At 43.0% G+C, this 12884-nt stretch overlaps 1 protein-coding gene and 1 long non-coding RNA gene across 4 annotated transcripts in view; one reads left to right on the top strand and one right to left on the bottom strand.

The window, feature by feature from the left end:
* LOC115531531 (transient receptor potential cation channel subfamily V member 1-like) overlaps nucleotides 1–12668 on the bottom strand; it is a 15374-nt gene extending 2706 nt beyond the window's left edge. Inside the window, exons 1-15 of one of the 3 annotated variants that reach the window (XM_030340878.1) lie at nucleotides 12450–12666; nucleotides 11651–12188; nucleotides 10977–11104; nucleotides 10586–10738; nucleotides 10265–10405; nucleotides 9464–9756; nucleotides 6379–6558; nucleotides 5727–5876; nucleotides 4843–4932; nucleotides 4492–4562; nucleotides 4009–4189; nucleotides 3285–3351; nucleotides 2689–2851; nucleotides 2249–2393; nucleotides 1369–1499 (exon numbers count right to left, since the gene is read on the bottom strand). In XM_030340878.1, the coding sequence (XP_030196738.1) occupies nucleotides 1369–1499; nucleotides 2249–2393; nucleotides 2689–2851; nucleotides 3285–3351; nucleotides 4009–4189; nucleotides 4492–4562; nucleotides 4843–4932; nucleotides 5727–5876; nucleotides 6379–6558; nucleotides 9464–9756; nucleotides 10265–10405; nucleotides 10586–10738; nucleotides 10977–11104; nucleotides 11651–12066 (2309 nt within the window). In that variant the 5' untranslated portion in view covers nucleotides 12067–12188; nucleotides 12450–12666. Of the gene's footprint in view, nucleotides 1–813; nucleotides 1500–2248; nucleotides 2394–2688; nucleotides 2852–3284; nucleotides 3352–4008; nucleotides 4190–4491; nucleotides 4563–4842; nucleotides 4933–5726; nucleotides 5877–6378; nucleotides 6559–9463; nucleotides 9757–10264; nucleotides 10406–10585; nucleotides 10739–10976; nucleotides 11105–11650; nucleotides 12189–12449 lie in introns of those variants that run through there. The other 2 variants (XM_030340879.1, XM_030340880.1) reach the window with 2 other exon arrangements.
* Nucleotides 1933–2841, top strand: LOC115531532 (uncharacterized). Its single transcript, XR_003973898.1, has 3 exons — nucleotides 1933–2339; nucleotides 2452–2548; nucleotides 2706–2841. It is a non-coding gene; the product is annotated as an uncharacterized LOC115531532 (long non-coding RNA).
* Nucleotides 12669–12884: the final 216 nt, after the last annotated feature.

The raw sequence follows: 12884 nt of genomic DNA, 5'->3' as shown, positions 1-12884 counted from the left end.
TTCTTTATTGTCCTTGTTCAACAGAGTTAATCAACGAAATTAAGTTTAGAGCATCCCCACTGGCATAGTATATAAATAGATTAATAAATAAAAAATAAATAAAAATAAATAAAATAAAAAAAGATAAATAGATAAGTAAATAAATAAATAACAATAATAACTTGAATAAGAATGCAGCAAGTCCAGTCCATAGTTGTGATGTGTGAAGTGAGGGGGGTTGGGGGGCTGCAGTCCTGCAATAGATGGAAAATAGTGTACAGTGCAGCAATGCAGTCCAGTTCAGTTATTGAGTGGGAGTTATAGTGGGAGTTATATGACCGAGGGGGTGGGGTGGGGGGTGCGGGGGGCAGGTTGTTCGTTCAGCAGTCTGACAGCCTTTGGATAGAGGCTATTGTTCAATCTGCTGGACCTGGAGCGGATGGAACGGTATCTCCGTCCGGAGGGCAGTCGCTGGAAGAGATGGTGCGCTGGGTGGACCTGGTCCTTTAGGATGTTGTTCACCCGGCGTAGGCAGCGGGAGGTGAAGACTGTGGAGATCTCTGGGAGGCTCTTCCCAATGATCCTCCCCGCAGCCTTGACCACTCTGTGGAGGGCCTCCTTTTCGGCCCTGGTGCAGCTGGAGAACCACACCAGGAGTCCGTAGGTGAGTACACTCTCTACTGCGCAGTGATAGAAGTTGACCATCAGTCCCTGTGGAAGTTTAGCCCTTTTTAGTTTCCGAAGGTAGAAGAGGCGTTGTTGTGCCTTACCCACGGCAGAGGTGATGTTGGTAATAGTCCACTGTTCTTCTATTACAGACGTTCTGTCAGTCTGTGTTATAGTCCACTGTTCTTCTATTACAGACGTTCTGTCAGTCTGTGTTATAGTCCACTGTTCTTCTATTACAGACGTTCTGTCAGTCTGTTATAGTCCACTGTTCTTCTATTACAGACGTTCTGACAGTCTGTGTTATAGTCCACTGTTCTTCTATTACAGACGTTCTGTCAGTCTGTGTTATAGTCCACTGTTCTTCTATTACAGACGTTCTGTCAGTCTGTGTTATAGTCCACTGTTCTTCGCGGAGATGTGCGTGAGAGGCGGCACCAGGGCTGACGATGCAAGCAGAGTAAAGAAGCTGGTGAGGAAGGCCAGCTCTGTGGTGGGGCTGGAGCTCCACAGCCTGGAGGGCTGGACGGAGAGGAGGATGACCATGAAGTCTTCATTCCCAAGGAGGGGCCGATAGTGTCTGGTTCGTTTTTTCAGGGGCCACCCCAACTTAAGTAGGAACCCCAACTTAAGTAGGCACCCCATGCCACTGCATGGCTCACATGTTGGGAACCTCTGGTGTTAAGGAATGTGTGCGTTTGTGAGAGAGAGACAGGACCTCACCTGAAGCACCAGCGCCGGCCCTGTTCGTTGGCCATGCCGCCCCCAGAGAGGTCCTTCTCCACCCCGGACCGTAGCCTGCTCCTCACACACCAAGGGAGGCCCCACTCCAGGTCCAGCGTGGTGATGGCTCTCTGGTCTCACACGCACACACACAGGACAGAGCACACACACACACACACACACACAGGACAGATCACACACACACACACACACACACACACACAGGACAGAGCACACACACACACACACACACAGGACAGAGCACACACACACACACACAGGACAGAGCACACACACACACACACAGGACAGAGCACACACACACACACACACACACAGGACAGAGCACACACACACACACACAGGACAGAGCACACACACACACACACACACAGGACAGAGCACACACACACACACAGGACAGAGCACACACACACACACACACACACACACACACACACACACACACAGGACAGAGCACACACACACACACACACACACAGGACAGAGCACACACACACACACACACACATACACACAGGACAGAGCACACACATATGAAACCACGTACAAACACTCACACACATACTCGTATATACACGCACACATGCACACACACGCACTCACATGTAAGGAAAGCATGCAGATACAGATTTACACACACACACACAAACACACACGCACACACACACACACACACACACACACACACACACACACACACACACACACACACACACACACACACACACACACACACACACACACACACCAGTGAGGGCCAGTACATTTTCAGGTATGCAGTTTGGGGGTCAGGTTGCAGTTTGGTGGTCAAATCTATCCGCCATTAACTTGTGGCATGTGTTCATTTTGGACCCACCTGTAGCTGCCAGATGCGGGTGTTCTCCTTGGCGGTTGCCTCCACCGTGTGACTCATCAGGGCGATGAGCATGTTCATCAGCAGGACGTAGGTGAGCACAATGTACCCAATCAGCAGCAGGTACAGCAACTCCTTCCTTTCATAGCTGGAGCAGTAATAGGAAACAGGATGGTTATAAGAGTTGCTGTGGTGGTTCTCTTTAGGCTGTTGCTTCTCCCAAACCATGGACCCAGAAGTGGGGACCAACAGCAGTGGAGCATGTAGGCTGAGGGATGGTCGCAATAAAGGGAGATTGAAAGGGTAATACTGTATTGAAGAACAATATATAGATAGAGATACATATCAGCCATTGTGTCTAGCAATCACAGCAGATATTAGGGTGAAAATTCTATAGGGTGAAAATAAAGTTGTTTTGAAGGCATCAGTTGTTAATGTTCTACTTCTTTTTTATGCCAAGTTTTCCAATCCCGATGCTGAGCTTGAAGAGCTCAAGGGCGGTGTAGGAGATGGCCTTGATGTCCAGCCCTCTGCAGGTCTTGCAGCGCAGAGCCTTGTTCCCGGTCCCCGTCCACTTGGGCTGGTCTGTGAGCATGGTGACTATGGCTGGGGAGGGACAGGGGCAGAGGAGGAGAGCATCCATCACATCAGGGCAGCTGCTGCACAGGCTCTCAACTCACCTGTGTGTTTTGGTGGGTTTTAGCTTGTTGGGTTTGGTTCTCGAATGTGAGATGTTCTGTGTCTGTATTGACTACCTGGTTGGAGCGCTGAGGTGCCTTCTTTCCTAACCTTGGGTTAAATCATTGTTAATGTAGAGACTGTCATAGCTGCACTATATGCAATTTGGCATCCCTGTACGTTGAATTATTAAAGATGATTGTCATATTGAGCCACTACTTCCTCACTCTGATGCTATCAGCAGTTATCCATATAAATATACAGTATATATATATATACTGTATATATATAAAATCATATTTTTGGCATAATTGTTTTGAAATACTTGTTTTGAAATACTGAGATACAATGGAAACTGAACCTGCGGAGAAGCCAGAGAGGAAGATGACGTAGATGAGGAAGAAGGGGATGATGTCACCAGTGATGACCTCGTGGAGGAGACAGAGAGAAGGTATGAGGTGTTGCATGACAGAAACCATGACAACCAATGACACTTATGAGTCCTGCACAAGGTTTTGCCCTTGTTTCGGCGCTTTGAAACCTTTTTCATTTGAGATTGATGTTTTTTTAGCTTTTATGAGCTGGCTAACGCTTTTAATAACACACTCAGCTGTGGTGCTTTGTTCCACAGACAATGTGAGTAGCTTGCCTTCTCCTTGTGTTCCTGATTTATTCACAGTGGCTACCAGGAATCACTAATGCCCCAACGTTCAACTAATCTTGGGATGAGATTCAGTGGTTGAAGTCATAGATCTCAGGGTCCAAATCTAACACACACTACAATTTGATGCAATGTTTTATATGATCATTCCAAAAGGGATTTTAATCATGTGAACATAGATTAATACTTTATGCCTGGCTTTAAGTTTGAGGTTCAATTATAAACACTGTGAAGTGTTAATAATCTAGCAATGTTTTTGTTCCCTTTACACAAACACCCATATGCACAAACAGTGATGTATTGTGAATTATGAGAGCCTAAACCTGCCTAACTGCCACTGTAGCAGCAGTAGTGGCAGGTATTGGCTGTGTTTGCATCACATACACCCATATATATGTTCGTCATCCTCCTATCTAGAGAGTACCTTCTGTATCATCACGCTGTAGACGCCTATGCGTTTCAGGCCCCTGGCGAAGTAGAGAAGGTTGACCCAGCCCAACACCAAGCTGAGAATCAGGAAGCTAAGGCCCTCTAGGCGGCGCTCAAAAGGAATTCGAAGCAGGGCCAGAGTCAATGACAACAGGAAAAGAACACCCTGAGTTGAGCTGCAGCAAAAACATGGACACACACACACACACACACACACACACACACACACACACACACACACACACACACACACACACACACACACACACACAAACACACACACACGCACACAAATACATGCATTGTCATTATCAATTTTCATAATTTCAATATTAATTCATCAATTTAGTATTCAATAAATATGTTCCCAACATGTGGGAGCCAAAGTGCAAGAGTTTTGTCTTTTGAAAATAATACTACTATTACAATTATGTAACATTACCATGTCAACAAATAAACCAAATAGGAATGAACTTACAACAAGACATCATAGTAGCCATCTACCATGAATGTGCTTAGTTTTGGACGCTTTCTCATCAAGTCAAGGATCTACAAATAGAAAACCAAAAACCTGTTCACATTTTATAATCGTTGTAAGCTTATAACAAACGCAAATGCTTAGGCTAAGCATGTGCTTTCATCCAAAGATATTTCACATACAGTTCACTAAGGAGCCGGCAGAGTTGAGGCATCTCATGGGTGCCTAGAGATATCATGCCGACATCACCCCAGTTCCTTTTTGCTAGGAGTCAAACTAGCTATTAGAATGCCATTCCCTTCCTGAATAAATACTCAATTGAAATCAGAGTCAAATCATTGCTTTACTCACCCCTCGGAGGAAGAAGTAAAGTGATGCTATGACTGTAATCAGAAAGAGGAAAGGGTACGCATCATACACGTTCTCCGTTAGGAAACTTGGCTGCAAGACAGAAAGTATCAACAGAGATGTTTAACTACTCAGAAGCAATTCTACAGATGTATTTCTATGATATGTATTTATTGAATAATTTATGAATGTTTTGCAATACATTTGAATATATAATCTCTTTATTGTGTGTATTTATTCTGAAAGAACTAGAGCTGTCAGTTAAACGCGTTATTAACGGCGTTAACGCAAACCAATTTTAACGGCGTTAAAAATTATCGCGCGATTAACGCAATTGTTTTATTTAAAAAAAATAAAAAAACATATATATATGTATTTTTTTTCTTTGGCTCAAAACATAGAAGCAGTAGCCTGACTGCTATGTTCAAATTACATTTGTTCAAAGCAGTCGTTTAATTGCACTATAGGCTCTTTTTTTGTATCGTCCTGTTTTGATCAGTATATGCCAATGTTGTTATCAATAAAAAATCATTTGCACAAGGCAAGCCGATGCACTTCACCATGTTGATAAGATAATTACAATGAGAAGAATTATGGGACAAAAAAATCAAGGGATATTTAGCATAGAAAAATAATTTGCGATTAAACACGATTAATCGTGAGTTAACTATGACATTAATGCGATTAATCACGATTAAATATTTTAATCGCTTGACAGCTCTAGAAAGAACGCATCATTATCTGAAAAAGTCTACAAGGTCTTCTGACCTTTACAAAACACTCCAATTTAGCCACTTTTGTACTCCAAATAATTCACCAATGGAGTACAATTTCTGAGTCTAATATGGCTGCCAGAAGGACCCTAAGAACACAGTTCTTATCCTCACAGAGGTTATCACGTAGGCGACGGTGGTGAAGGCCCCGAGGTAGACCAGGTAGACCAGGAAGTGGAGCAGGAAGAGACGGCCTGCGAATTTGTTCCACTTCTCGTTCAGCAGGCCACACAGAGGCTCCACCTGCAGCAGGTCCAGACGCCTCTGCAGAACACACACGCACGCAAACACACACATACATACATGCAAATGCAAGCACACACACGCACACACACAAAAGATATTACCTTAAAATGAAAATAATTACATAGTCGTTTCTATATGTTTTTTTCAACAAACGCCTTCATCCAAATCAATTCACAGTGACTTGCTAGGCTTTTGGTTGAGAGTCAAATACCCTATACGTCAAATGTGACAATATCGTCCACTATTACTACATCAACCATCAATCAAATCAACAACAAGTTCCCCAAAAGGGAGTCAGAGCAGACATCAACATAAAACAAATCAGCAATGGAGCGCATTTGTTCCCTTTAGCTCCCAGTGCTATTTTATTCATGCACCTGCTCAACTGCACCAATCGTCGACATGCTCCAACAAGACATGTGAAGCCCTTTGATAAAGATCCATGGATGCAATTTGATCTAGCAGTAGTAGAAGTAGTCATATTGTCAAGCAGCTCATCAAGAGAGACCTTTCAACTCACAGGGTTGTCGCTGCCGTAGACCACCAGTTCAAGGATGGACCCTTTGTCCCCGTAGGTGTCCAGGGCCTCCAGATCGTACAGGGAGCAGCTGATGGGTCCATACGCCCACTCTGTGAACTTGCGGGACAGGTGCTTTGTGTCCTTGTTCTTGAACTCCCTTTGGAGGAGGTGCTTGAACAGCTGTGTTGGTCAGAGAGGGAGACAGACGTCTCCAATTGAGAGAGTGTGCAAGGGAACCAGAGCAGACAACATTAAAATCGTCTTATATAACCTCTGTTTCCGCTTAGTTTTTTTTCTACCGTTCAATACCTGCCATGTCCGTCTGCCCATGTTTTACCCATCCCAAGACTGAGGGTTCCCTCTTCTGTGTTCTTTCACATGGAACACCTTTCCTTTTGATTTGTGGAGTGTTTCCTTTTCCAGGTGAGGCATAGTTAAACTTTTTGTGCTTATTTAAAGTATGTTGAACATATACTTTTAAAAAGTGTACTGCACAGTAGATATCATTAAAGGGACGCTTCACTCATTTGCATTAAGCTTTTTATCGTTAGAAACTTCATATTTTTGTATGGTCTTGCATCATTCCCTCATCCGACACAGTATTATTTTTCATCCATTTCATCCAAATTGTGCGGGTCACCCGTTGTGTACCCGAACCTGGCAGGACTATGGCCGAGATAACCCCCACAATGAGTCTTTACTTATTGTGGAAGTACCAGAGACGTCCGAGTACCAGACGCAGTCTTTAATTAATAATATCATCTGGAGGCTCACACAGCTTTTGGCCATGTTTTATAGATACCATTATATTATTTAGATATAGAGCTACGGGAGTCCGCAAACGGCAACAATCACATGCCGCAGGGAGTGAACGCTGATTGGCTGTTATGTTATGTTCCTCAGGGAGTGAACGCTGATTGGCATTGTGGGAGTTGTCGTCTTCAATCCACAAGTGCCAAAAAGTCATTGTCTGCATTTTCTCTGTCACAAAGTCCCCAAATTAGAAATGTACGTTACTATTCGACTACATATATGACCCACTTTCAATACAGATTCATGGTTCCACCGGTGAAATTCTCCTTTAAGTTTAACTTCAGTATACTCAAAGAAATGGTACCGCATTGTTCTTATAAAAAGTGTTAAAGGGGACATATTATGAGAACAACACTTTTCCTGGGATTTGGGGTGTTGTTTTGGGTCTCTGATGCTCCAACACGCATACAAACTTTGAAAAAAGTCTGTACATGATTTTTTGAGTGAGATATGCATTTCTGAAAGTACCCCGCCTACACCAAACGAGCAAGTCAGTCTCGGCGCCCCCTCCTACGTAAGAAGGGGGCACAGTTGATTATTACCTCCCACTTCCCCACTCCCCTCCAATCAGAGCACCGCTAAGATTTTTTGGACCAGCGGACGAGCACCTCCGGCGGGGGGAACTCGGCGGCAGCTCCGGGAGTACAATCCCTTTCTCTGCTGCTGGACTGCCGCCAAAGCTTAGATAGATATAGAGCAGGGATGGGCAACTTTCATGATAAAGAGGGCCACATTTTTTATCATAACCATCGGAGGGCCACATGACTGCACACTTCAACTAAACGTGAGCTGAGAGAAGCTACATAATTTTGAATTTGGTAGATGATTTCCTGTATTCTGGTGCATTTTGGCGATGGCCACTACCTGAAAAATCGTCCAGAATCATAACCTATGTACGGTATGTTAATTGAACCAACATACATTAATTTCATGTTTTCCATGCTCAAACAGCCACATGAATGGTCAGTATTTTTATCAGTGCAAAGGGCTCACATACATCATCATTCAATGAAGTCAAAAAACTGAAAAACAGTGGCCCAACATTAAGTGCAACAACTCAATGAACTCAACAAGCAGTTGTAGTCGTTTTAGTGGCGACTTAAGTGGATATCTTTAATGACATCATTATCTGATTATCTGATCGCTTCTAAGCAAACTAGACGCATGGGTTTGCCTTTGAATTCTATGAATTCTTCTCATCTTTCTTGAACGAGTTTTCTGTAACTCGATCAATTATTATTATTATTATTATAATTTTTAAATATATATATATATGTATATATTTTTTTTTTAATTATGTGCGGGCTGAGTGGGCATGCGGGCCGCGGGCCGCATGCCTGCGGGTCGCGGGCCCGCCAGTTGCCCATCCCTGATATAGAGCTCCAGGAGTCCGCAAACGGCAACAATCCCTTCTCCTCCATGCTGTGGTTCAGTCTGTCAGCTCATTGGTCAATGGGCAGCAGCTCATTTGCATTAAAGCTACAGACAACAGAAACAGCGCATTCTGAAGGGACTGAAACAGAGGGGAGTAGCGGTAGGTGAGATTGTTTTTCCTAAAAGCTATATCCAGCATACAGCTTCAAAAACATGTTTTCTGGAACTCAAATACTATGTTTAATTGCTGTGAAAACGCCATAATATGTCTCCTTTAAGTGCACTGTTTCGAGTGTATTGTAAATTGTATGTAAGTGTACTTTGAAAAAGTATACTAAATTCCAAATACTTATAGTGGTAATTGAGTGCACTTTAATTATTTTCAAGTCCTTTGTAATACACTGCTTTATAAAAATGTATCTCAATTTCCCTTCATTAGAAGTGCCTTTAAGTATACTTACAGAAAGTTAACTTTAATGTTAGTTCATTTTAAGCTGTATTTCAGTGTACATAGAAAAGGTATACTAAATTGCAAATACTTACAGTGGTTAAGTGTTAGTGTACTAACTTAAATCTATTTTGCCAAAAGTGTTTTGAAGTACACTTACATGAAGAGTACTTTATTCGAAGTAAGTTTTAAGTTGTACTTTAGTTCACTTCAAATATATATACTTAATATCAAATACTCAGTAGTAGTGTTTTAGTATACGTATAATAGGTGTACGTTATTTGCACCACTTGTAAGTGTATAGGTCTGAACTGTTACCGTCACATATTAATACACAACGACTTGCTACAGTACTAAGTAGCATAAAAACTTCTCTGTTCGAACGATGCCAGCATTGTATAGTTTTTGTACCCAGATTATATTTGCAATAAAAGTGTTGATCCTCTTTACCTCCACCTTGCCCCTCTTGGCAGCCAGCTTCAGGGGGGTCAGCCCCTCCTTGTTATGTATGGACTCCAACCTCCAGTCCGAGTGGACCTTGGCGGTGGCGAGCAGGATGTGGTCATACATGGCCGTGATGAACCTGCTGTTGTCCTGGCTGTCGTCATCCGCCACCATCACCAGGGCGTGCAGCACCGTGTTGCCATGGGAGTCCTGCTCCACGACGCTGGCCGACGCGCCCAGCAGGAGGTCCACCAGCTCAGGCTGGTTGGTGCAGGCAGCCAGGGACAGAGGCAGCTCCCCTGTAGGGGAGGCAGTCGCTGGCAACGTGTTGTTGTTGTTTTGAGGAGGTTTTTAGGTGGTAGTCTTTTACGTCAAACTCACCCCTTTTGACCAATTTAGAAATTGTAGCTACCCTTGAGACCTACACTTTGTGAGAACCAAACTGGTATCACCTAAAAAAGTTTACAAAATGTAATTTTATTATTTTGGCTACGATGCACTCTGTCCCGATTAGAAACTTGAGCATTCTGCATTGTTTCTCCAATATGGATTATAATCTCAGCCTCTCGGATAAGAGTAGCTGCTAGTCGGCGACATGAACACGTCATAAACAATGGTAAGTGACATTTCCTGCCTCTAATTGTGTTGCACTTTCATCGTTTCTAATAGTATAATAATAATATAATAATAATAACCCAAATCATTTTACACACATGGATCATACACTGCTCTCTCTGTAGCATCACACAATAATGTTAATGAAACATTATTATGATGTATAATCTATTATCAAATTCACGCTCTCACCAAAGTAGAAGCTGGGATCAGAGCTGTCTGGCTGGAACATTCTTCCACAGGCTTTGGCGCCGAGGTCTGCTCCCTTCTCCACCAGCTTCTTCACATAATACATGTTCCTTCTCTCGATGGCAATGTGGAGAGCCGTTTGACCTACAGGTGAGGTTTTCGCGGAGTTCCAACCGTTTAGGAAGTATAAACTGTACATTATTGTTCCAAGATTGGAAATACTGGATTATGTATCACATGAATCATTAATAATCATCAAAACACTTTTTAATTTGATCTGAATTGCTGAATTGAATTACACTTTATTCAAATTGATTTATTAACCTTTGCAGAAGTCGCTTGTGTAGGATGAGTTGATAAACATCTCGATGTCTCCCATGTCCTCTGCAATGTTCAGCAGGCAGTCCACCATCTCATTCTGGCCACTGCTCACGTTCAGCAGAGCCTTCATCAGGGCTGTCTTCCCATGGGACTGATCTGAGGATTCATGGAAGTATTTCACGGTACTTTCAAGATTCAATGTTCTTACATCCCAGTTATAAGGTGTAGAAACTTGTGACTATTAATTTTGTTTTATATTACATAACCTTAATAAACAAATCAATTGATAAATTCAAACATTAATACTAAAGAATGCCATCCACTCAGTTCTTTCAGAGTTTTAAATCAACTGAACGAAAAGTTGATATAAAAGGGTTGTCTTTGGTCTACTTACGCACGGAGTGAGAGAGTGGTTTCATGGTCTTATACAAGTAGTCCTTCAGTCCATGCAGCCTTTCAACCTCGCCGCTGGCCACAATTTCAAACAGCTTGTCGATGTCAAAGCTTTCCGTGACTTCAGCACTATTAAAAAGTCAGTCAATCCATCAAACAATTATTATTGCATTGTGTATATGTAGGGTTGTGCATTGTGTGCTTGTTCCTGCTTTGAGATGTGTTTGCCTGTTTGTCCGACATACTTGTTGACAAATAGGAAAATCATATTTATTGAGTCTTCTACTTCCTCTTCTAAGAATTAATAATCTGTCTATCAAAACGATCAAATCTAAATTAATACATATAATAATTAACATATATAATTGATCAACTAATCAATGTTTCAATTCATGTTTCAATCAATCCTGTCAGAATGGCACAATTAACAATCAATATATAGATGAATCCATCTATAAATACAGTTGTATCGGCAAGCAATAAATTAAGTAATCAATGAATCCTTATTCTAATCGATGGACGCATCCGGTATTCAATTCACCTTCCAATCAATCAATTAATCAACAGTCTGCACTCTATAGTAGTCAGTCTGCTCTTTTCCATCGACATATGTTACCTGTGTCTAATCATCGTTATAACCTATGAGTGAGGTTCAACAGGTTCTGCCGTTCTTACGAGAGAGCATCTGGGTGGAAGTTTCTCCATCTGGACTCCAGCTGCTCCTGGTCGTCAGAGTCCGTGGGGGACTTGGCGGTCCGCATGCAATCCATGGTCAGGGAGGACAGGATGGAGGCCGTCCTCTGCTTCTGCCACTGCATCTGCCACCGCCTCCGCACCCGTGCCCTCACCTCGGCCCGCTGGTCGTCCAGCTCCTTCTGCTCCACTCCAGGGTCTGGGACCAGGTCCTCCTGTCTGCTCGGGTCCCCCGTGATCTCCTCCTCTGCAGCGGGCCCCACGACCCCCCATCTGGAGCCCGCAGCGGCCCTCTCCGGGGGGGCAGCACCCCCTGGGTCTGAGTCTGGGAGACGGACCTCCGGAGGAGCACCCTCCTCAGACCCCAGAAGGTTGTCGCTGGTACCTGATTGGTTCATTTTGTGTAATACTGGGGGGAAACAACACAGAAGACAAGAAGATGTTGTCTCACATGCCACACATCGTCTTTTGTGGTCGGTCCACTGGATTGATGAAGTCTAAAAAGTCGTTGTGACACCGCCTGTATCCAGGATACAGCAGACAAACATGAGGAACAAGTTAGCCTTTTGTAAATATATGGGATGAATCTTATTTGAAGACTACTAATTATTTTTATGTTAATAACAATAATACATTATTAATCAAGGAGTGAGTATGAATAGAAAATATATCAAAGCAGTTCTTCCTTGCAGTTGTGAGAACTACAAAAAATTATAAATATGCAGTACAGTTACATAACATTATCTATAATTTATAATAGCATATTAAATATTCTTCTTACCTGTTTATATTTTTATCTTCTCAGAACTTCAACGCTGGGCTACAAGACTCCACATATCAAACCAACAGCATTGTGCCCTATCATCCTCTGTCAGTCCATTTATTTATCTGCTTGTGTTGGGGGGTGTGCTCAACAATCGTTAGTCCATTAAAGAGTGTTTTGTGCTGCTGGTTAGGAGGAGTGTGTGTGTGTGCGTGTGTGTGTGTGTGTGTGTGTGTGTGTGTGTGTGTGTGTGTGTGTGTGTGTGTGTGTGTGTGTGTGTGTGTGTGTGTGTGTGTGTGTGTGTGTGTGTGTTGTGTGGCCAATGTGTGTGTGTGTGTGTGTTTTTGCACCCAGTATGTGTGTGTGTGTGTGTGTGTGTGTGTGTGTGTGTGTGTGTGTGTGTGTGTGTGTGTGTGTGTGTGTGTGTGTGTGTGTGTGTGTTTTTGCACCCAG

Source organism: Gadus morhua, chromosome 18, assembly GCF_902167405.1.
Source record: "Gadus morhua chromosome 18, gadMor3.0, whole genome shotgun sequence".
Classification (NCBI taxonomy): domain Eukaryota; kingdom Metazoa; phylum Chordata; class Actinopteri; order Gadiformes; family Gadidae; genus Gadus; species Gadus morhua.
Note: the sequence above shows the minus strand (reverse complement) of the source record. Positions and strands in the feature narration are given on the sequence as shown.